Source organism: Chiloscyllium punctatum, chromosome 18, assembly GCF_047496795.1.
Source record: "Chiloscyllium punctatum isolate Juve2018m chromosome 18, sChiPun1.3, whole genome shotgun sequence".
Classification (NCBI taxonomy): Eukaryota; Metazoa; Chordata; class Chondrichthyes; order Orectolobiformes; family Hemiscylliidae; genus Chiloscyllium; species Chiloscyllium punctatum.
The window spans coordinates 69496820-69522251 of record NC_092756.1 but is presented as its reverse complement, the minus strand read 5'-3'; the positions used below and the strand labels follow the sequence as shown (position 1 = coordinate 69522251).

Sequence of the window (25432 nt, the reverse complement as noted above, 5' to 3'; positions counted from 1 at the left end):
ACGTTCAAAGGGTTTTTTTCACAACAAACTGAATGGAACAGAATGAGGCTTTTATTGAGAAGAAAATCAATGAGAAGGCCAGAACTGTTAAATATAAATTAATCCTTTTGAAAAGACAGATAGGGACAGGACTGTCAAAAGTTATTGGTGATTTTGAATATTCAATTAATATGTAAGTGAACACTCAGTGTCCCTCCAGGGTGGAATCAGAGCACCTAGCCCATCCCTCCTAATCTATCCCTGCACGTCTAATAGCTAACCCACCTACCCTGCACATCCTTGGACACTGTGGGCAATTTAGCATGGCCGGCCCATATTTGGGCAGTGGAAGGAAATTGGAGCATCCAGAGGAAACCTCACGCAGTCAGGGGAGAATGTGCAAACTCCACACAGGCAATCGCCTGAGGGTGGAACGGAACCCAGGACCCTAGCACTGTGAGGCAGCAGTGTCAACCATTGAGCCACCATGCCACCCCAATTCATTCACTTACACCCTCATTCGTACTCTATCTCTCACACTTACCCTCGTTCGCACACAGTCTCACAACATTCTCACTCTCCTATTGGTGGTATGTTCACATTTGCTGATTGTCTCTCGAGTACTCATATTCCTGGACACACACACATAGCCTCACCTTGTACATCACACAAGGCTCATCAGTTACACTGCGGTGGGACTACCTTTGTCCATTGTTTGTTGGATTTACTGAAATCTGCTCAACCAACTTCCACACGCTCCTTGTTTCTGATACAATTTTATTTCTTTTCTCTCCAGCTGTTTATTGTAAGACATCACTGACAAATTCCACTTTCACTCAAAGCCATACTATTGCAGCCAGGGTTGGGTGTATCGATGTGAAACTGATAGACTGAAAACCGATGTCTGAGCGTTCCAGAAGGAAGGCAAAGTGAGGACTGCAGATGCTGGGAATCAGAGTCTAGATTAGAGTGTACAAAGTTAAAAATCACGCAACACCAGGTTATAGTCCAACAGGTTTAATTGGAAGCACTAGCTTTCGGAGCGACGCTCCTGCATCAGGTGGTAGTGGAGGGCTCAATCCTAACAGGATTTATAGTAAAAATTTAGTGTGAAGTAACTGAAATTATACATTGAAAAATTGATTGTCTGTTAAGCCTTTCATCTGTTAGAATATCATGCGTAAATTACAAAACCTTTTTTAAAAAAGTTGCATTCCTAGGTTAGCTGTTAACAATGGTGATAGCTAGACAATATGTTGAAGGTGTTAGCCCCCCCTCTGTGTTCTCTGTGAAACTATCACTGTATTCTAACAGATGAAAGGCTTAACAGACAATCAATTTTTCAATGTATAATATCAGTTACATCACACTGTAAATTTTTGCTATAAATTAGATTACTTACAGTATGGAAACAGGCCACTCGGCCCAACAAGTCCACACCAACCCGCCGAAGCGCAACCCACCCATACATTTACCCCTTACCTAACACTATGGGCAATTTAGCATGGCCAATTCACCTGACCTGCATATCTTTGGACTGTGGGGGGAAACCAGAGGAAACCCACACAGACACAGGGAGAATGTGCAAACTCCACACAGTCGGTCGGCCTGAGGCGGGAATTGAACCCAGGTCTGCTAGCGCTGTGAGGCAGCAGCGCTAATCACTGTGCCACCGTGTCACCCATGGATTCTTTGTTAGGATCGAGCCCTCCACTATCACCTGATGAAGGAGCGACGTGCCTAAAGCTAGTGCTTCCAATTAAACCTGTTGGACTATAACTTGGTGTTGTGTGATTTTTAACTCTGTACACCCCAGTCCAACACCGGCATCTCCAAATCTAGATCAGAGTGGTGCTGGAAAAACGCAGCAGGAGCTGGTAGCTTCCAGGGTGGAGAGGCCTCCCTGCCTTCAGTCCTGATGAAGGGCTTTTGCCCGAAAGGTCGATTTCCCTGCTCCTCGGATGCTGCCTGACCTGCTGTGTTTTTCCAGTCTGATTCAGAAGGAAGCAGACGTGGGAGGGAGACGGAGAAAGAGAATTTGAGCATGCTGCCTCAATGGGGAATTAATGGGGATGAGGGGCAAATGAGAGGAAGAGTGAACAGGAGAGTGGGAAAGAGAAAGCGGGATAAAGTGCAGGAGAAGCAGAGAAAGTGGGAGCGGAAAGACGGGAAGAGGCAGGGGGGGGGGGGGGGGGGGAGAGAGGGGGGAACAAGAGAGGGAAAGGTGATGAGGGAGGAAGGAGGCAGAAGAGAGGGCCAGGAAGGAAAAGATAACAGGCAGACAATGGGGCAACGGCAATGGGGGACACGATAAAGGCCAGAATGAGAAATTAGTCAATGTGAAAAAAAGATGGGGTGGGGGAGGGATAGGAAAGGGAAGGGCCTGAAAGGGAACAGGCTAATTGGACAGGCAGCCTACACCCCCAGGCCCCAATGGGAAGGTGAGTGAGGATTGAATGGAGGGCAGCGGGGTTTACCAGTGAATGGGAAAGTCCAATTGAGAGTGAGAGACTGAGTGATTGATCGGGCAGCATCATGAGGGAAGGGGCAGGGGAGAGAAGCAGAAAACTGAGGGACAGGTGAGAAGGGCGGAAGGGTTGGGGGAATGAGGGGAGCTGGCCTTTGTTCCTCCAGCACTTTTCCTCAGGATTGATTTATTTGCATCAGTGTGTACCCAGTCCCTGGCCGCGCCCGAAGTGGTCTTTTCTGTTTTGCCTGAGCTTTTATTTATAAACTGGTCTTTCTATGTTGCTCGGAACACTCTGTACCTCCGGTGTCTGCGCCAGTCCCACTGCGGTCCCTGGGAAGTCCACTCAGGCTCTGCTCCAGGGATCCTTCCTCCTTCAGGCTCTCACACAGATCCCCCGTGCAGTCCTGCACCGTGTCGCTCTCCCCCAAGGCCAGCTCCTCCACTTGCTGCTGTCCTTTACTGCTCTTGGGCTGCTCCTGTCTGAGGCAGAGATAAAACGCTCCGGACAGAAACACAGACGAGAGTATCAGCTCTGAGCCAGCCATGTAGAAGATGAGCTGGTAGTTGTTGAAAGCATCCACCAGGTGCCCTGTAAGAGGGACAGTCTGAGTTACAGCCCATTCCCTCACAGCTCACTACCACAAGACCAGGAACTTTAGATTAGATTCCCCGACAGAAACAGGCCCTTCGGCCCAACAAGTCCACACCCGACCCTCCGAAGAGTAACCCATCCAGACACATTTCCTCCCTAACTACTGCACCTAACACTATGGGCAATTTAGCATGGCCAATTCACCTGATCTGCACATCTTTTGGACTGTGGGACGAAACCCACACTGATACAGGGGAAGAACGTGCAAACTCCACACAGACAGTCACCCAAGGCCTGGATCGAACCTGGGTCCCTGGTGCTGTGAGGGAGCAGTGCTAACCACTGAGCCATCGTGCCCCCCCTGAACTTTGGGAAGGGTCAGGACATTGGGAGTCTCTGAGGTTCCCAGGTTTATCTTTTTTCTCTTTTACTCTTTTTTTCTTTTACTGTGGCCTCCAGCCAGCACAGAGTCAGTGCTCGAAACTGAGGACACTCTAAATCTCCTGGTTATATATACTCTTTTTTTTTCCTTTTTTATAACACCCCCACCCCCCACATGACCCCCAACTGTGGTAGTGCTTATATTTCCATTACCAGGTGGGAGCCGGACCGAGTGACCTGCTCTCCTGGAGCCTAACTGGCTGTTATTGAATCCACTGGCTCTGGCCCAATCACAGCACAGCATCTAAGTGTTGATGGTGCTGAGGCTGGTTGACAAACACAAGGCCATCCCAGAAATGGAGGTTATAAAATCAGACGTATTTACAGAGGGGCCACACTGGCTGCACCCCCCCCCCACCCCCGGGATTGGTGGTGGGGGTGTGGGAGGGAAGTCTTCAGGTCTTTTGCATCCCCCACCCCGCTCCTATCCCAGGCACCAACCAGGAGGTTATTTACATGGAACCAGGGGGCCCCCACACACACCAGGGCTCATCATGGCACCACCAAAATGTAAGGAATTGCTCTGAGGAGCTCCTCTTTGGTACCTCTCATTTCCAAGTTAGTTTTCTGTGGTCTTACAGGACCTGCCCAGTGTGTCTGCGTGCCCAGGGTGAATCCCTCCCATCCCCATTGGAGAGGAGTGGTATTCAGGGTGGGATTTTAGGGAGGGGGGGGTAGGTGGATTGGACAATGGGAGTGTGAGGGCTCAAGTGTTTGGGGTGGACTATAGGAGCAGGGGTTTATTAGGCCTTGGAACATTGTTATTGGTGGTGCTATTTGGAGTGGGCCTAGGATTTTTGGAGAGTGTGAGCATTGGGATTCTGGTTTTAGATGATGTGTTATCTAAGAGTGTGGATTTTATTTGCGGGGGGGGGGGGTGGATTTGGTGCAGTAGATATTGGATAATGGACATTAGGAGTTGGTCTATGCGCATGGGGTTTTGAGACAGTTATGGAATCTGGAGCACATGGGGTATTGGGCAGGGCATTGGGACATCATAAGACCACAAGACATAGGAGCAGAAGTTAGACCATTCAGCCCATTGAGTCTGCTTTACCATTCTATCGTGGCTGATAAGTTTCTCAACCCCATTCTCCCACTTTCTCCCTGTAACCCTTGATCCCCTTGACAATCACGAACCTATCTATCTCCATCTTAAATATTCTCAGTGACCTGGTCTCCACAGCTTTCTGTGGCAGTGAATTCCATAGATTCCCCACTCTCTGGCTGAAGGAGTTTCTCCTTACCTCCATTCTAAAGGCTCTTCCCTTTACTCTAAGGCTGTGCCCTCAGGTCCTAGTCTCTCCTACCAATGGCAACATCTTCCCAACATCCACTCCGTCCAGGCCATTCAGTATTCTGTAAGTTTCAGTTAGATCCCACCCACACCCCCACTCATCGAGTATAGACCCAGGGTCCTCAAACATTCCTCACAAGTTAAGCTTTTCATTCCTGGGACCGTTCTCGTGAACCTCCTCTGAACACACTCCAGGGTCAGTACATCCTTCCTGAAATATGGGGCCCAAAACTGCACACAATACTCCAAATGCAGTCTGACCCGAGCCTTATAGAGCCTCAGGAGTACCATTCCTGTTTTTATATTCAAATCCTCTCAAAATTAATGCATCATTGCATTTGCCTTAGTAACTACTGATTCAACCTGCAAGTTCACCTCGAGAGAATCCCGGACTAGAACTCCCAAGTCTCTTTACTCTTCAGACTTCAGAATTTTCTCCCCCTTTAGAAAATAGTCCATGCCTTTATCCTTCCGACCAAGGTGCATGACCTCACACTTTCCCACATTAGACTCCCATCTGCCACTTGTTTGCCCACTCCCCGAACCTAACCAAATCCATCTGCAGCCTCCCCACCTCCTCAAAGCTACCTGTCCCTCCACCTACCTTTGTATCATCTGCAGACTTAGCCCGAATGTACTCAATTCTTTCATCTAGATCATTAATGTATAAAGTGAAAAGTTGTGGTCCCAACACTGAACCTTGCGGAATACTGCTTGTCATTGGGTGCCACCCTGAGAAGGATCCTTTTATCCTCACTCTCTGCTAGACAGCCAAGCTTCTATCCATGCTAGCACCTTGCCTCTGACACCATGGGCCCTTATCTTACTCAGTAATCTCTTGTGTGGCACCTTGTCAAATGCCTTCTTGAAGTCCAGGTAGCTAACATCCATTGATTATCCTTGGTTTAATCCGCTCCTTATTTCCTCAGAGAATTCTGGCAGATGTGTCAGGCATGACGTCCCCTTGATGAAACCATGCTGATTTTGCCCTATTTTACCATACACTTCCAAATATTCAGAAATCTCATCCGTCACGATGGATTCCAGCACGTTGCCCATGACCAAGGTTAGGCTAATCGATCTGTAAATTTCTGTCTTTTGCCTTACCCCCTTTTTAAACAGGAGTGTCACGTTATTGAGTTTCCAGTCCCCAGGGACCCTCCCTGATTCTAACGATTCCTGAAAGATCACCACTAACACTTCCACTATCTCTTCAGCTATCACCTTGAGAACTCTGGGATTTAGTCCATCTGGTCCAGGGGACTTATCCACCTTCAGGCCATTCAGTTTATCTAATACCTTCATACTCAGGTCTGCCCCCTCACTCTCTTGAATGTTTGGGGTGTTACTCGTGTGTTTCACCGTGAAGACTGACACAAAGTAATTATTCAGTTTTTGGCCATTTCCATGTTCCCCACTACTATCTCTCCAGCGGCATTTTCCAGCAGCTCAATGTCCACTTTTGCCTCTCTTTTGCCCTTTATATATCTATAGAAACTCTCACAGTCTTCCTGTATATTACTGGCTAGCTTACCCTCATATTTCATCTTCTCCCTCCCTGTTTATTTTGTGATTTGGGGGTTTTGAAGACTAGTGAGGGGATAGGGGACAGTGTCTGTGGGAGTGTTAGATAGGAGTTTTTGTGAATGGGCATTGAAATTGGTCATGGAGAGGGTGGGGAATATTGAAGAGTGGCAGGGTTAGTGAGTGATGAGTATTGGGGAGGGGGTGTGTGCAGAGTGGGGCATATCAGAGAGCAGGGTGTTGGGGAGGGGGGTGTGGAGTTTGGGGTGTATCGGAGAGCAGGGTGTTAGTGGGGGATGTGGAGAGTGGGGTGTATCGGAGATCAGGGTGTTGGGGAGGTGGGTGTGTGCAGAGTGGGGCATATCAGAGAGCAGGGTGTTGGGGAGGGGGGTGTGGAGAGTGGGATGTATCGGAGAGCAGGGTGTTAGTGGGGGATGTGGAGAGTGGGGTGTATCGGAGATCAGGGTGTTGGGGAGGGGGAGGAGTGGGTAGTGGAGTGTGTTGAAGTGAAGGGTGTGTGGGCAGTGGGGTGTCTTGGGGGCAGGGTGTTGGGGGTGGGGGTGCCGAGGGGGATATCTGACCTGCCGAGGGGAGTATCTGACCTGCTAAGGGGGGTATCTGACCTGCTAAGGGGGGTATCTGACCTGCTGAGGGTAGTATCTAACCTGCTGAGGGGGGTATCTGACCTGCTGAGGGTAGTATCTAACCTGCCGAGGGGGTATCTGACCTGCTGAGGGTAGTATCTAACCTGCCGAGTGGGGTACTTGACCTGCCAAGGGGGGGGTACCCGATCTGCTGAGGGAGGTACCTGACCTGTCGAGGGGGGTATCTGACCTGTCAAGGGGGGGGGGGTATCTGACCTGCCGAGGGTAGTATCTGACCTGCCAAGGAGGGTATCTGACCTCCTGAGGGGTATTTGACCTGCCGTGGGGGTATCTGACCTGCCAAAGGGGGTATCTGACCTGCTGAGGGGTATCTGACCTGCTGAGGGGGGTATCTGACCTGCTGAGGGGGGTATCTGACCTGCCGAGGGGGTATCTGACTTGCCGAGGTGGGGTATCTGACCTGTCAAGTGGGGGGGTTTCTGACCTGCCGAGGGTAGTATCTGACCTGCCAAGGGGAGTATCTGACCTGCCGAGGGGGGTATCTGACCTGCTGAGGGGGGTATCTGACCTGCTGAGGGGGGTATCTGACCTGCCGAGGGGGTATCTGACTTGCCGAGGTGGGGTATCTGACCTGTCAAGGGGGGGTATCTGACCTGCTGAGGGGGGTATCTGACCTGCCGAGGGGGTATCTGACTTGCCGAGGTGGGGTATCTGACCTGTCAAGGGGGGGTATCTGACCTGCCGAGGGGGGGTATCTGACCTGTCAAGGGGGGGGTATCTGACTTGCCGAGGTGGGGTATCTGACCTGTCAAGGGGGGGGTATCTGACCTGCCGAGGGTAGTATCTGACCTGCCAAGGGGAGTATCTGACCTGCCGAGGGGGGTATCTGACCTGCTGAGGGGGTATCTGACCTGCTGAGGGGGGTATCTGACCTGCTGAGGGGGGTATCTGACCTGCCGAGGGGGGTCCGATGAGAACAGCGAAGGCCTCAATGAGCAGCAGCAAGCCGATGGCGCTGGGGAATTTCTGGGAGCCGACGATGTCCATGAGAACCTCGAACTGCAGAGCTCCCACCATCCCATAGGTCACCCCGAAGAAGACGCAGAAAGCCACCAAGCCGCTGTAGGTGGCCGCTTTGGCGCTCAGGACGTCGGTCAGTCCGTTACACAACATGGAGAAGCTGAAAAAGTAGGCGACCCGCGGCCGCACCAGATCCAGGCCAGCGACCACCCCACTCAGGGGCCGAGCGAAGATGTCAATGAAACCGATGATGGAGAGCAAGAAGGCAGCCTCAGTGTCGGGGATCCCCATGTCTTTGGCATAGTTAACAATCATGATCGGAGGCACAAAGAGGCCGAGGACCAGGATGAACTTGGAGATGGTGTAGATGACAAAGTCCCGGCTCCGGAATACGCTGAAATCCAGGAGCTTCTGGCTTTTTTTGTTTGTTCCTGACTTCCTGCTGCCGTCCTTGGTGCTGTTTCTGGTCACGACCTGTTGAGAATTCTCCAGCTCCAGGCCGGTCACCTCGGCCTTGGTGGTGGGGAGCATCTCCTTGGCTTCAGGCTGGTCTTTGCTGCTCTGCCTCAGACTCTCGAGAGGCCTCATGACAGCTCCACACGTGCAGCAGTTGAGTAACAGCCCCCCCATGATGAGGAAGCCCCCTCTCCAGCCGTAATAATCCAGCAGGACCTGGCCGAATGGGGAGAGGGCACTGAGGAACACCGGGCTCCCCGCTGCTGCTAGCCCATTGGCCAATGGCCTCTTCTTATCAAAGTACCTGCCCAGCATTATGAGCGATGGCTGGAAGTTCAGAGCGAGTCCAAGACCTGCAAGGAGACAGAGACAGTTTCTCACCCGAAAGATGATGAATCTGTTTGAAGATTTGAGACTCCATTTGTAAGGTCAGGGCTGGGTTTCAAAAGGGGGTGACCCAGACATTATCTGGGCAAGAGATTTGAAGACGTTGCCCAATATCAGCTGAGACATTGTCGTTTCTCTGGGTTCGACAAACCTTTTTAACCGTACAAAAGACATTCTGGATAATCAAACTGTTCAGTGAGAATAAAGTATTTTAATGGTGAAACTAGTCTGTGGAATCCCTCCCCCCACCCGGAAGAGAAGTGCAGGTTTAGGTGGGATCTGATTTGGTTTTAATGGGGTGAGGGTGTGGCTGGCTTGGCCAGCATTTATTACCCATCCCCAGTGTGGAGTCACACATCAGCCGCATTGCGGTGGGTCTGGAGTTACATGTAGACCGGATCAGGCACGGATGGCAGATCACCTTCCCAAAAGGACATTAGGGAACACAGCGGACTTTTCTGACAGTAGTTTCATGGTCATCATGAGAATCTTAACACCAGATTTTTATCAAATTTAAATTCCACCATTCGACATGGCAAGATTCAAACCTGACTCTCCAGTACATTACCTCCGCCCTTGAGCCCTGCCCCCTCCAATCACCACCAGGACAGAACCCCACTGGTCCTCACCATATCATACGGTGTCATTTCCACCACCTCCAAACGGACCCCACCAACAGGGATATATTTCCCTCCCCTCCCCTATCAGCATTCCAAAAAGACCTCTCCCTCCGTGACTCCCTCGTCAGATCCACACCCCCCCCCCCACCCCAACCAACCAACCAACCCAACCTCCACTCCCGGCACCTTCCCCTGCAACCGCAAGAAATGCAAAACTTTCGCCCACACCTTCCCCCTTACTTCCCTCCAAGTCCCCAAGGGATCCTTCCATATCCACCACAAATTCACCTGCACCTCCACACACATCATTTACTGCATCCGCTGTACCCGATGTGGCCTCCTCTATATTGGGGAGACAGGCCGCCTACTTGAGGAATGTTTCAGAGAACACCTCTGGGACACCCGGACCAATCAACCCAACCACCCCGTAGCCCAACACTTCAACTCCCCCTCCCACTCCACCAAGGACATGCAGGTCTTTGGACTCCTCCATCGCCAGGCCATAGCAACACGATGGTTGGAGGAAGAGCACCTCATCTTCCGCCTGGGAACCCTCCAACCACAAGGGATGAACTCAGATTTCTCCAGTTTCCTCATTTCCCCTCCCCCCATCTTGTTTCAGTCCCAACCCTCGAACTCAGCACCACCTTCCTAACCTGCAATCTTCTTCCTGATCTCTCCGCCCCCACCCCACTCCGGCCTATCACCCTCACCTAAACCTCCTTCCACCTATCGCATTTCCAACGCCCCTCCCCCAAGTCCCTCCTCCCTACCTTTTATCTTAGCCTGGTTGGCACACTCTCCTCATTCCTGAAGAAGGGCTCATGCCCAAAATGTCGATTCTCCTGCTTCTTGGGTGCTGCCTGACCTGCTGCGCTATTCCAGTAACACATTTTCAGCTCTCTAGTACATTACCTGGGTCTCCAGTACATTACCTGACTCTCCAGTACATTACCTGGGTCTCCAGGACATTACCTGACTCTCCAGTACATTACCTGGGTCTCCAGTACATTACCTGACTCTCCAGTACATTATCTGGGTCTCCAGTACATTACCTGACTCTCCAGTACATTACCTGGGTCTCCAGTACATTACCTGGGTCTCCAGTACATTACCTGAGTCTCCAGTACATTACCTGGGTCTCCAGTACATTACCTGGGTCTCCAGTACATTTCCTGACTCTCCAATACATTACCTGAGTCTCCAGTACATTACCTGACTCTCCAGTACATTATCTGGGTCTCCAGTACATTACCTGACTCTCCAGTACATTACCTGAGTCTCCAGTACATTACCTGGGTCTCCAGTACATTACCTGACTCTCCAGTACATTACCTGAGTCTCCAGTACATTACCTGGGTCTCCAGTACATTACCTGGGTCTCCAGTACATTTCCTGACTCTCCAGTACATTACCTGGGTCTCCAGTACATTACCTGACTCTCCAGTACATTACCTGGGTCTCCAGGACATTACCTGACTCTCCAGTACATTACCTGGGTCTCCAGTACATTACCTGACTCTCCAGTACATTATCTGGGTCTCCAGTACATTACCTGAGTCTCCAGTACATTACCTGACTCTCCAGTACATTACCTGGGTCTCCAGTACATTACCTGAGTCTCCAGTACATTACCTGGGTCTCCAGTACATTACCTGGGTCTCCAGTACATTACCTGAGTCTCCAGTACATTACCTGACTCTCCAGTACATTACCTGGGTCTCCAGTACATTACCTGACTCTCCAGTACATTACCTGGGTCTCCAGTACATTACCTGAGTCTCCAGTACATTACCTGGGTCTCCAGTACATTACCTGAGTCTCCAGTACTTTACCTGACTCTCCAGTACATTACCTGGGTCTCCAGTACATTACCTGACACTCCAGTACATTACCTGACTCTCCAGTACATTACCTGGGTCTCCAGTACATTACCTGACTCTCCAGTACATTAGCTGGGTCTCCAGTACATTACCTGGGTCTCCAGTACATTACCTGAGTCTCCAGTACATTACCTGGGTCTCCAGTACATTACCTGACTCTCCAATACATTACCTGGGTCTCCAGTACATTACCTGACACTCCAGTACATTACCTAACTCTCCAGTACATTACCTGGGTCTCCAGTACATTACCTGGGTCTCCAGTACATTACCTGAGTCTCCAGTACATTACCTGGGTCTCCAGTACATTTCCCGACTCTCCAGTACATTACCTGAGTCTCCAGTACATTACCTGACTCTCCAGTACATTACCTGGGTCTCCAGTACATTACCTGATTCTCCAGTACATTACCTGAGTCTCCAGTACATTACCTGACTCTCCAGTACATTACCTGGGTCTCCAGTACATTACCTGACTCTCCAGTACATTACCTGGGTCTCCAGTACATTACCTGACTCTCCAGTACATTATCTGGGTCTCCAGTACATTACCTGAGTCTCCAGTACATTATCTGACACTCCAGTACATTACCTGACTCTCCAGTACATTACCTGACTCTCCAGTACATTACCTGAGTCTCCAGTACATTACCTGGGTCTCCAGTACATTACCTGACACTCCAGTACATTACCTGGGTCTCCAGTACATTACCTGAGTCTCCAGTCCATTACCTGACTCTCCAGTACATTACCTGGGTCTCCAGTACATTACCTGACTCTCCAGTACATTACCTGACTCTCCAGTACATTACCTGAGTCTCCAGTACATTACCTGGGTCTCCAGTACATTACCTGACACTCCAGTACATTACCTGGGTCTCCAGTACATTACCTGACTCTCCTGTACATTACCTGAGTCTCCAGTCCATTACCTGACTCTCCAGTACATTACCTGACTCTCCAGTACATTACCTGGATCTCCAGTACATTTCCTGACTCTCCAGTACATTTCCTGAGTCTCCAGTACATTATCTGACACTCCAGTACATAACTGAGTCTCCAGTACATTACCTGGCTCTCCAGTACATTACCTGGGTCTTGAGTACATTACTTGGGCCTTTGGATTAATAGCCTAGAGATAATACCACCAGGTCATCACCTCTCCTTGCTTGATAGCATTGTCCAAAGGCTGGAGGAACAACGGTCACATTATGAAGTTGTGTTAGACCAAACAATGGCTGTCTCTTTGAGTTTCCCAGACAGTGGGCGACTGGGGTCTGCCTCATACTTACAAGACAGCAGTTCCCTCAATTCTTCAAATGGGCGCGAGGTGCATGTTTCTGTCAGGGATGGATCCTGTCTTTTCCATGTAGGTGGGTACTTCAAGGAATTGGGATTAGCATCTTTTAGGCTGCTTTCCTGTGCCCTGATTGGCCACAAAGTAATCTGTCCCATTGGCCAGCTGTTTAGCATAGAATCCCTACAGTGTGAAAAATGGCCCTTCGGCCCAACAATTCCATACTGACCCTCTGAAGAGGATCCCACCCAGACCCATTACTCTATCCTATCACCCTGCATTTCCCATGACTAATCCACCCAACCTACACATCCCTGAATGCTATGCACAATTTAGCATGGCCAATTCACCTAATCTGCACATCTTTTGGACTCTCAGAGAGGAGGGTGGGGGAAGGTAGGAAAGAGTAGCGGGGAGATCGTACCTTACCAACTTAATAGAGTTCTTTGAGGAAGTGATCAAGTTGATAGATGAAGGAAGGGCTGTTGATGTCATATCCATGGACTTTAGTAAGGTGTTTGATAAGGTTCCCCATGGTAAACTAATGGAGAAAGTGAAGTCACATGGTGTGCAGGGTGTTCTAGCTCGGTGGATAAAGAACTGGTTGAGCAACAGGAGACAGAAAGTAGTAGTTGAAGGGAGTGTCTCGAAATGGAGAAAGGTGACCAGTGGTGTTCCACAGGGATCAGTTTTGGGGCCACTGTTGTTTGTAATATACATAAATGATCTGGAAGAGGGCACTGTTGGTATGATCAGCAAGTTTGCAGATGACACGAAGATTGGTGGAGTAGCAGAAAGCATAAGGGACTGTCAGAGAATTCAGGAGGATATAGATAGACTGGAGAGTTGGGCGGAAAAGTGGCAGATGGAGTTCAATCCAGACAAATGTGAGGTGATGCATTTAGGCAAGACTAATTCCAGAGCAAATTATACAATGAATGGAAGAGCCTTGGGAAAAGTTGATGGGCAGAGAGATCTGGGAGTTCAGGTCCATTGTACCCTGAAGGTTGCTGCACAGGTGGATAGAGTGGTCAAGAAGGTATATAGTCTGCGTGCCTTCATCAGACGGGGTGTTGAGTATTAGAGCTGGCAAGTCATGTTAAAATTATACAAGACATTGGTTCGGCTGCATTTAGAATACTGTGTACAGTTCTGGTCACTACATTACCAAAAGGATGTGGACACTTTGGAGAGGGTGCAGAGAAGGTTTACGAGGATGTTGCCTGGTATGGAAGGTGAGGTTGAGTAGGTTAGGTTTGTTTTCATTAGAAAAAAGGAGATTGAGGGGGGACCTGATTGAGGTTTACAAAATCATGAAGGGTATAGACAGGGTGGAGAGAGACAAACTTTTTCCCCGGGTGAAGGATTCAATAATGAGAGGTCATGCTTTCAAGGTCAGAGGTGGAACGTTTAAGGGGGATACACGCGGTAAGTACTTCACACAGAGGGTGGTGGGCATTTGGAATGCATTGCCAGCAGAGGTGGTAGAGGCTGGCATGGTAGATTCATTTAAGATGCGTCTGGACAGATGCACGAGTAGGTGGGGAGCAGAGGGGTACAGATGCTTAGGAATTGGGCGACAAGTTTAGACAGTACATTTGGATCGGCTCAGGCTTGGAGGGCCGAAGGGCCTGGACCTGGGCTGTAGATTTTCCTTGTCATTATTGGTCAATTCAACCTCCATCCTGTCAGTGACTGAAGGAAAAACAGAGAGAGGAAGAGAGACTCGAGGAGAGAGAGAGAGAGAAGGACCAGGAGAAAGAGGGGGTAAGATTCAAGGACAGGATGAGGGAGAAATAATTTGGGAAGAGGAAATAAAGATTAAAACAGAAATCTTCATTGATAAAATGCCTTTAATAGAGTAACTGACCCGATGGATATTAGGGAGGAATAGGAGATGCCAAGGATAGATCTTCGAGAGATACATGGAACATTGCAAGTAGGCTCTCGATCCCAGTTGGATGAGAATAGACGCAGTACCCTGCACCCCCAGAACAATCCTTTCCCCCCTCCCCAGATCCTGAGAAGGCAGGTCAGAGAGAGAGAGAGAGAGAGAGAGAGTACTGGGAAAGATCCCAATCCCAATGGCACACGGAAGGATTCGAACATGGATTAAGGAGGAGACAGTGCACTGGAGGATTGGAGAGAAGTGTGGGCTGTTGCTGCTAAGAGTATGGGGGCAAAGGAGAGATGAGCTCGTGATAGCTTTGAAAGGACATTTGCAGAGAAGACCTGGTTCCGAACTGTATCCCCCAGGAACATTGACAAGCCCTTGGTTGACTCTGGGGGACACAGATCTCCAGCTCCAGTGAGTCAATCAAGCTGCAGTGTTGCTTACCCCCATGAACGTTTGTCAGAGTCGAGGGTTCGATCATTTTCATCAATTCCTCAGAGTGTGGAAACAGGCCATTCAGCCCAACAAGTCCACACTGATCCACCAGAGGACACTCCACCCAGACCCCATCCCCTTACCCATTGCTAGCACACCTAATCTACACAGCCCTTAACACTATGGGCAATCCACCCGAACCTGCACATCTTGGACTGTGGGAGGAAACCGGAGCACCCGGAGGAAACCCACACAGACACGGGGAGAACGTGCAAACTCCACACAGGCAGTCACCCGAGGCAGGAATCGAACCACCCTGTTATATGCTTTTGATGAATCTATTAAATAGAAGAGCCATTTCAGGGAGCTGATGACGGTTACCAATGGCATCATGCTGAGCTGATGGAAGTCAGGTACCTGTTAGGACCCCAGCAGTCAGGTATAGCTGGGTGATGTTCGCAGAAAAGGATGCAAGAATCATTCCAGAGGAAGCCAGTAAACCTCCGACCAACATGACAGGGCGGCAGCTGAAACGATTCACCACAATACTGCACAAGGGCCCTGTGTCAGAGAGGGAGAGACAGAGAGAGACAGAGACACACACACACACACTCAGTGCCTTCCCTGCCAGCAACCAACCCCTCACTCACAACAGGAACGGCCTGAGTCCTGACTCACCATCACCGGGAAAAACACGTCAACCCTTCGTGGCAAACACCCCCTCCCAGTGGAGGTACCTGGCAGTGCAATTAAAAAGATGGAGGTTGAGGGGGTTTTAAGACAGGAGCTGTTTCTGGCACTTTCCCAGTAACTCAGCCTCTTCCCACAGTCCTCTCTGTTCTCTCTATCAAAGCTTATTCATTATTTTAAAGAAGCTCAATTAATACCTTCCTTAATCTTCTCTGTTCTAAAGAGAATAATCCCAACCTCTCCCCTTTCCACAATGTCCCACTCCAATGAATCTCCTCCTGACCTTCCTCGACATCCTTCCTGCTGAGTGAGCCCCTGCAAATGTCTCGCTGTCTCTGGCTTGGGGAACCATTCTGAGCGAGTTATGTGTCTCCAGTGACCTTTGCCCTGGAGTTTCCTGGTTTCTCTCCCCATGCCGATGGCCGGATTTTACTTCTAGGATCACCACCTCAGGTGTTGGAGATGGAGATCATGGACACAGGGTAAGGAATCCCCTGGGTGCTGACTCCTGCAGTCCATCAGCTCCAGCAGGGAATGCCCCATCATCACACCCAAACGCCTCAGCATTGCCCCAAACACTGTCTCCAACCATCACCCCCAAACCCAACCGTCACCCTCCATACTCAACCATCACCCTCAAACCCAACCGTCACCCTCAAACCCAACCATCACCCTCAAACCCAACCGTCACCCTCAAACCCAACCGACACCCTCCATACCCAACCATCACCCTCAAACCCAACCGTCACCCTCCATACCCAACCATCACCCTCCATACCCAACCATCACCCTCAAACCCAACCATCACCCTCAAACCCAACCGTCACCCTCCATACCCAACCATCACCCTCAAACCCAACCATCACCCTCAAACCCAACCGTCACCCTCCATACCCAACCATCACCCTCAAACCCAACCATCACCCTCAAACCCAACCGTCACCCTCCATACCCAACCATCACCCTCAAACCCAACCATCACCCTCAAACCCAACCGTCACCCTCCATACCCAACCGTCACCCTCCATACCCAACCATCACCCTCAAACCCAACCATCACCCTCCATACCCAGCCATCACCCTCAAACCCAACCATCACCCTCAAACCCAACCATCACCCTCCATACCCAACCATCACCCTCAAACCCAACCATCACCCTCAAGCCCAACCATCACCCTCCATACCCAACCATCACCACCCACACCCAACCGTCACCATCCATACCCAACCATCACCCTCAAACCCAACCGTCACCCTCCATACCCAACCATCACCCTCAAACCCAACCATCACCCTCAAACCCAACCGTCACCCTCCATACCCAACCATCACCCTCAAACCCAACCATCACCCTCCATACCCAACCATCACCCTCAAACCCAACCATCACCCTCAAACCTAACCATCACCCTCCATACCCAACCATCACCCTCAAACCCAACCATCACCCTCAAGCCCAACCATCACCCTCCATACCCAACCATCACCCCCCACACCCAACCATCACCCTCCATACCCAACCATCACACTCCATACCCAACCATCACCCTCCATACCCAACCATCACCCTCAAACCCAACCATCACCCTCAAACCCAACCGTCACCCTCCATACCCAACCATCACCCTCAAACCCAACCGTCACCCTCCATACCCAACCATCACCCTCAAACCCAACCATCACCCTCAAGCCCAACCATCACCCTCCATACCCAACCATCACCCCCCACACCCAACCATCACCCTCCATACCCAACCGTCACCCTCCACACCCAACCATCACCCTCCATACCCAACCATCACCCTCAAACCCAACCATCACCCTCCATACCCAACCATCACCCTCCATACCCAACCATCACCCTCAAACCCAACCATCACCCTCAAACCCAACCATCACCCTCAAACCCAACCGTCACCCTCCATACCCAACCATCACCCTCAAACCCAACCGTCACCCTCCATACCCAACCATCACCCTCAAACCCAACCATCACCCTCAAACCCAACCGTCACCCTCCATACCCAACCATCACCCTCCATACCCAACCATCACCCTCAAACCCAACCGTCACCCTCCATACCCAACCATCACCCTCCATACCCAACCATCACCCTCAAACCCAACCATCACCCTCAAGCCCAACCATCACCCTCCATACCCAACCATCACCCCCCACACCCAACCGTCACCCTCCATACCCAACCATCACCCTCAAACCCAACCATCACCCTCCATACCCAACCATCACACTCCATACCCAACCGTCACCCTCCATACCCAAACATCACCCTCAAACCCAACCGTCACCCTCCACACCCAACCATCACCCTCCACACCCAACCATCACTCTCAAACCCAACCATCACCCTCCATACCCAACCATCACCCTCCACACCCAACCATCACTCTCAAATCCAACCATCACCCTCAAACCCAACCATCACCCTCCATACCCAACCATCACCCTCAAACCCAACCATCACCCTCTATACCCAACCCACCCCCATGCCCAACCATCACCATCCATACCCAACCACCACCCCCACACCCAACCATCACCCCCACGCCCAACCATCACCCCCCATGATCAATCATCACTCCTACACACACCCAACCATCACCCCCCACACCCAACCCAACCCCCCACACCCATCCATCACATCCCCATGCCCAACCATCACCCCTCCACACACCCAACCATCACCCCCCATGCCCAACCATCACCCCCATGCCCAACCCTCACCCCCACACCCAACCCACCCCCCCACACCCAACCATCACATCCCCTTGCCCAACCATCACCCCCCACACACCCAACCATCACCTCCCATGCACCCGACCATCACCCCACCACACCCAACCATCATCCACCACACCCAACCATCACCTCCCATGCCCAACCGACCCCCCACAATCAACCATCACACTCCCACACCCAGACATCACCCCCATGCCCAACCCACCCCCACACCCAGACATCACACCCCCACACCCAACCACCACAACCCCACACACCCAACCATTACCCCACCCACACCCAACCATCACCCACCAACGCCCAACCATCACCCCCCACACCAATACATCACCCCCCATGCCCAACCATCAGACCCCCACAACCAACCATCACCCCCCACACCCAACCCATCCCCATGCCCAACCATCATCCCCCCACACCCTCAACCCAAACCCACACACCCAACCATCACCCCCCCATGCCCAACCCACCCCCACGCCCAACCATCACCCCCCACACCCAACCATCACCCCCCACACCCAACCATAACCCCCACACCCAAACTTCACCCCCATGCCCATACCCACCCACACCCAACTATCACCCCTACACCCAAGCGCATTCCACACCCCCTTCCACCCTCTCCACTCCCTTCCAGCCCCTCCACTCTCTGCCTCCTCCACCCTTCCTATCCTCCCCGCTCCTCCACTCTCCACTCCCCATAATTCTCTGCCCCCATTGTCCTCTGTGACCTGTTGCCTCTCCGTCAGTGGTTTGAACGCCCCCTGCAGGGTTGGAGGATAAAGCCAGGATCCGATCCTGGCTCAGACTGGGCGGTTACCTGTGCCGTAGAGCATGGCCAGGATAATGGAGGAAATCCAGGCAGTGTCACTGTAGCCAATGTGGAACTCGTGCATCAGCTGCTTGAAGTAAACACTGACAGCTTTCGGGAAAGCGTAGGAGAATCCAGTGATCACAAAGCAGCCAATCAGCACCATCCAGCCCCAACCCCCGTCAGGGGCTTCTTTGCTGGGACACCCTCCTGGCTTCGAGTGGCCCATCAGGAAACCCCCAGTCTGAAAAATAAACACACCACAACAGGAACATTACCGAGGGGAGGAGGTGGGGGAGACCGAGACACGGTCAGAGACCCCCACCCACCGTGACTGCCCGACCACATCCACCCTGACCCACACTGACACACCCTGACCCACAGAGATACCCCTGACACACACTGACACACAGAGATACACACTGACCCACACTGACACACCTGGACCCACAGGGATACCCCTGACTCACATTGACCCACCCTGATCCACACTGACACACCCTGACACACAGAGATACCCCTGACCCACACTGACACTCCCTGACCCACAGAGATACCCCTGACCCACACTGACACACCCTGACCCACAGAGACACTCCTGACCCACACTGACACACCCTGACTCAGATTGACCCACCCTGACCCACACTGACACTCCCTGACCCACAGAGATACCCCTGACACACACTGACACACAGAGATACACACTGACCCACACTGACACACCTGGACCCACAGGGATACCCCTGACTCACATTGACACACCCTGATCCACACTGACACACCCTGACACACAGAGATACCCCTGACCCACACTGACACACCCTGACCCACAGAGACACTCCTGACCCACACTGACACACCCTGACTCAGATTGACCCACCCTGACCCACACTGACACACTCTGACCCACAGAGATACCCCGACCCACACTGACACACAGAGACACCCTTGACCCACAGTGACACACCCTGACTCACATTGACCCACCCTGATCCACACTGACACACCCTGACCCACACTGACACACCCTGACACACAGAGATACCCCTGACCCACAATGACACACCCTGACCCACACTGACCCACAGAGATACCCCTGACCCACACTGACACACCCTGACCCACAGAGGTACCCTTGATCCACACTGACACACCCTGACCCACAGAGATACCCCTGACCCACACTGACACACCCTGACCCACACTTACACACCCTGACCCATACGGACACACCCTGACCCACACTGACACATCCTGACACACAGAGATACCCCTGACCCACAATGACACACCCTGACCCACACTGACCCACAGAGATACCCCTGACCCACACTGACACACCCTGACCCACAGAGGTATCCCTGACCCACACTGACACACACTGACCCACGCTCACACACCCTGACCCACACTCACACACCCTGACCCACAGAGATACCCCTGACCCACACTGACACACCCTGACCCACAGAGATATCCCTGACCCATACGGACACACCCTGACCCATACTGACACGCCCACACTTACACACCCTGACCCACAGAGGTATCCCTGACCCACACTGACACACCCTGACCCACAGAGGTATCCCTGATCCACACTGACAAACCCTGACCCACAGAGATACCCCTGACCCACACTGACACACAGAGATACCACTGACCCACACTGACACACCCTAACCTACAGAGATACCCCTGATCCACACTGACCCACAGAGATACCCCTGACCCACACTGACACACCCTAACCCACAGAGATACCCCTGATCCACACTGACCCACAGAGATACCCCTGACCCACACTGACACGCACTGACCCACAGAGATACACAGAGACACACACTCACAAACCCTGACCCACAGAGAAACACACTGACACACAGAGACACACACTGACACACACTGACCCACACTGACACGCACTGACCCACAGAGATACACCTGACCCACACTGACACACCCTGACCCACAGAGACACACACTGACACACTCTGGCCCACACTGACACACAGAGGTACACAGAGACACACACTGACACACCCTGACCCACAGAGATACCCCTGACCCACAGAGATACCCCTGACCCACACTGACACACCCTGACCCACACTGATACACACTGATACACACTGACACACACTGACCCACAGCGATACACAGAGACACACACTGACACACCCTGACCCACAGAGATACACACTGATACGCACTGACCCACAGAGATACACACTCACACACACTCACACACCCTGACCCACAGAGACACACACTCACGCACCCTGACCCACAGAGACACACACTCACACACCCTGACCCACAGAGATATTCAGAGACACACATTGACATACAGAGGTACACAGAGACACACACTGACACACATTGACACTCCCTGGGCCACACTGACACATCTTGACCCACAGAGACACACAGTGACCCACACTGACACACATTGACACTCCCTGGCACACACTGACACACATTGACGCACCCTGGCACACACTGACACACATTGACACACCCTGACCCACAGAGACACACACTGACACACCCTGACATGCACTGACCTACCCACGCGCACAGATCAGGAAATGGCTCTGTAGGGATACAGATGCCACACAGAACTATCAAAAAAAGACCCATATCTGCAGACTAACTCCAACACACGTTCAGGTATGAGCAATCATTAGACTGCACACATACAGCTATAAGCGTGGAGGAATGGTCTCTGCAGAACGCAGATAGGGGTAGGGAGGGAAATCTATCTCTGGTGGTGGGGTCCGTTTGTAGGTGGTGGAAGTGATAGAGGATGATACGTTGTACATGGAGGTTGGTGGGGTGGAAGGTGAGGACTGGGGTGGGGGGGGGGGGGGGACTTCTGTCCTTCTTTCGATTAGAGGGGTAGGGTTCAAGGACAGGGGTTCAGGATGTGGAGGAGACGCACTGGAGGGCATTGTTGACCATGAGGGAGGGGAAATTGTGGTCTTTGAAGATGGAGGCCATCTGGGATGTTCCGAAATATGAGGTGCTGCAGTTTGGGAAAGCAAATCTTAGCAGGACTTATACACTTAATGGTAAGGTCCTAGGGAGTGTTGATGAACAGAGAGACCTTGGAGTGCAGGTTCATAGCTCCTTGAAAGTGGAGTCGCAGGTAGATAGGATAGTGAAGAAGGCGTTTGGTATGCTTTCCTTTATTGGTCAGAGTATTGAGTACAGGAGTTGGGAGGTCATGTTGCGGCTGTACAGGACATTGGTTAGGCCACTGTTGGAATATTGTGTGCAATTTTGGTCTCCTCCCTATCAGAAAGATGCTGGAAAATGTGACAGGGTTCAGAAAAGATTTACAAGGATGCTGCCAGGGTTGGAGGATCTGAGCTACAGAGAGAAGCTGAACAGACTGGGGCTGTTTTCCCTGGAGCGTCGGAGGCTGAGGGGTGACCTTATAGAGGTTTACAAAATTATGAGGGGCATGAATAAGATAAATACACAAGGTCTTTTCCCTGGGGTGGGGGAGTCCAGAACTAGAGGGCATAGGTTTAGGGTGAGAGGGGAAAGATGTAAAAGTGACCTAAGGAGCAACTTTTTCACGCAGAGGGTGGTACGTGTATGGAATGAGCTGCCAGAGGATGTGGTGGAGGCTGGAACAAATGCAACATTTAAGAGGCATCTGGATGGGTATATGAATAGGAAGGGTTTGGAGGGATATGGGCCAGGCACTGGAAGGTGGGACTAGATTGGGTTGGGATATCTGGTCGGCATGGACGGGTTGGACCGAAGGGTCTGTTTCCCTGCTGTACACCTCTATGACTCTATCACTCCATAAACAGTCTATTGCCTGTGCATGTGCATAAGTCATACAGTCTTGTACAGATACACACGAACTATCAACAAACATCTACAGAAATACAAAAGCTATAGACTGACAGTGGCTGAAATACATCGATTATAGCCCACTTGTCCAGACATACACACACCCTCACTGGGTACCACAGTGAAGGTGGAGTATTCCCAGGTGCATTGAAGTAAATACAGAATTCCCCAATGTGTCTGTCTTTAGAACCAGGATTGACAGTAAGTATGATCGAGGTTTCTGTACTCAGCTTCTTGTCAGTTATAGTTCTTTTCACATTTCAGGAGAAAGTGAGGACTGCAGATGCTGGAGATCAGATTCCTGAAGAAGGGCTGATGCCTGAAACGTCGATTCTCCTGCTCCTTGGATGCTGCCTGACCTGCTGCGCTTTTCCAGCAACACATTTTCAGCTTTTCACTTTTCAGTTCCCCATTCAAAATGCAACATGTCAAAGAGTTACAGTTCCTTCGGGTTGCTCTCTCATTAGAGAGAGAGAGAGAGACACACACACACACACACACAACTGGCAGTGGGTTTAATCTGAGGGTGACCATGCCTCAGGGGAGGGGAGAGGTTACAGCAAAGTCATCTCTTGCTCTTCTCAAGTCTAATGAGCATAAGCCCAACCTCCTCCACTCCATGGAGATAGTCCCTCCATCCCCAGGAGCAGCTGAGTGAGCACTCTCTGGATTGCTTCCAATGCCAGTCTGTCTTTCCTTAAATAAGGGGCCCCAAAACTGTTTGTTGAGTTCTAACTGTGGCCTCACAAGTACCTCACCAATTCCCTAAACCAGAATCCATTCCCTAAATGGGGGAACATATTCCCAGTGGCTATAAATCCAGGTGAGCTTCAGGAAGCAATCCCTGAGCTCTGGGAGCTGAGGGCAAGAAGTCAGCAGATGGGAGAAGTGAGGTCTTTGGTGAACCTCTAGCTCACCTCACTGTTCCTCTTCACTCTCACCTCCACCACCCTCAACCTCCATCTTCAATTAGACTAGATTCCCTACAGCGTGGGAACAGGCCATTCGGCCCAACAGGTCCACACTGACCCTCCGAAGAGCAACCCACCCATTCCCCTACCCTGTATTTACCCCTGACTAATGCATCTAACACTATGGGCAATTTAGCATGGCCAATTCACCTAACCGGCACATCTTTGGACTATGGGAGGAAACCCACACAGACACGGGGAGAATGAGCAAACTCCACACAGACAGTGGCCAGAAGCTGGAATCGAACCTGAAACCCTGGCGTTGTGAGACAGCAGTGCTAACCACTGAGCCAGCTCTGACTTTCTTTCCTCAGTCTTTCCAAAGTTTCTGGTCTGGCTGTGAGAGAGTTAATAGACTTGAAGTTTTCTGAACAAAGGGGATTCCATGATAGAGTCCAGCTGACAATTCCCACTCACCAGCAGTGGGCTCCCTCTGCCGAGATGGTACCCAGGCTCTAGTGAACGTTGCTGGTGTTGGTAGAAGTTTTGATTCAGCTCCTTGTCCCAGAGTCAGCTTCATCACCCCGTCCCTGACCCAGTCAACTCTTGGCTATTGGGCTGTAACTTGGCTTCACCCAATCGGCAAAGAACGAATCGCCTTATCCCAAAAATCCCTGAGCTCGTCCGTGAGAGATTTCACCTCCAGCCGGAGGGAAACGGCATGTGTCTTACAGCTGGAATTGGTGGTAATCCCCAGCCTCACAAAGCCAGGCAAATCCCTCACAGCAGCAAAGTTAACACATTACACCTTCCCTCACTCCATTGACACACTCCACACTGCTCTGCACTGGGAAACCTGCCCCATTCCAAACTTACAAACCCCTCACTCCCACAGGGAGTGCGGGGGGAGGGGGGGTGGGGGTGGGGTGGGGGGTGGGGTGGGGGGTGGAATGTGGGACTCACTCTCACAGGGGGTGGGGGGAATGTGGGACTCACTCCTACAAGGAGTGGGGGGAATGTGGGACTCACTCCCACAGGGAGTGGGGGGGGAATGTGGGACTCACTCCCACAGGGAGTGGGGGGAATGTGGGACTCACTCCCACAGGGAGTGGGGGGGAATGTGGGACTCACTCCCACAGGGAGTGGGGGGGGAATGTGGGACTCACTCCCACAGGGAGTGGGGGGAATGTGGGACTCACTCCCACAGGGAGTGGGGGGAATGTGGGACTCACTCCCACAGGGAGTGGGGGGGAATGTGGGACTCACTCCCACAGGGAATAGGGGGGAATGTGGGACTCACTCCCACAGGGAGTGGGGGGGAATGTGGGGCTCACTCCCACAGGGAGTGGGGGGGAATGCGGGGCTCACTCCCACAGGGAGTGGGGGGGAATGTGGGACTCACTCCCACAGGGAATGGGGGGGAATGTGGGACTCACTCCCACAGGGAGTGGGGGGGAATGTGGGACTCACTCCCACAGGGAGTGG

General features: G+C 51.7%; 1 protein-coding gene across 3 annotated transcripts; it reads right to left on the bottom strand.

Moving 5' to 3' along the window:
* Positions 1 to 1129: 1129 nt before the first annotated feature.
* Positions 1130 to 24672, bottom strand: slc16a8 (solute carrier family 16 member 8). Of its 3 annotated transcripts, none has more exons than XM_072588419.1 (5): positions 24425 to 24672; positions 19173 to 19407; positions 15318 to 15461; positions 7862 to 8737; positions 1130 to 3038 (listed from the first exon to the last, which is right to left on the bottom strand). In XM_072588419.1, the coding sequence occupies exons 2-5, from the start codon at positions 19390 to 19392 to the stop codon at positions 2707 to 2709; spliced, it is 1572 nt and encodes a 523-aa protein (XP_072444520.1). In that variant the 5' UTR covers positions 19393 to 19407; positions 24425 to 24672; the 3' UTR covers positions 1130 to 2706. The 3 variants fall into 3 exon arrangements, with proteins under 3 accessions (XP_072444520.1, XP_072444519.1, XP_072444521.1); XM_072588418.1 differs by lacking the exon at positions 24425 to 24672 and adding an exon at positions 23091 to 23525; XM_072588420.1 differs by lacking the exons at positions 15318 to 15461; positions 24425 to 24672 and adding an exon at positions 23091 to 23527.
* Between the last annotated feature and the right edge of the window lie 760 nt (positions 24673 to 25432).

Excerpts from the sequence above, each read along its gene's own strand:
- slc16a8 (XM_072588418.1), bottom strand. The coding sequence starts at position 23,132 with ATGTCTGGACAAGTGGGCTATAATCGATGTATTTCAGCCACT. Across the intron at positions 19,408-23,090 it reads ATCGATGTATTTCAGCCACT|ACTGGGGGTTTCCTGATGGG; the intron begins GTCAGTCTATAG and ends TTTATTTTTCAG. Across the intron at positions 8,738-15,317 it reads GACTGCTGGGGTCCTAACAG|GTCTTGGACTCGCTCTGAAC; the intron begins GTACCTGACTTC and ends GTCTCCTTGCAG.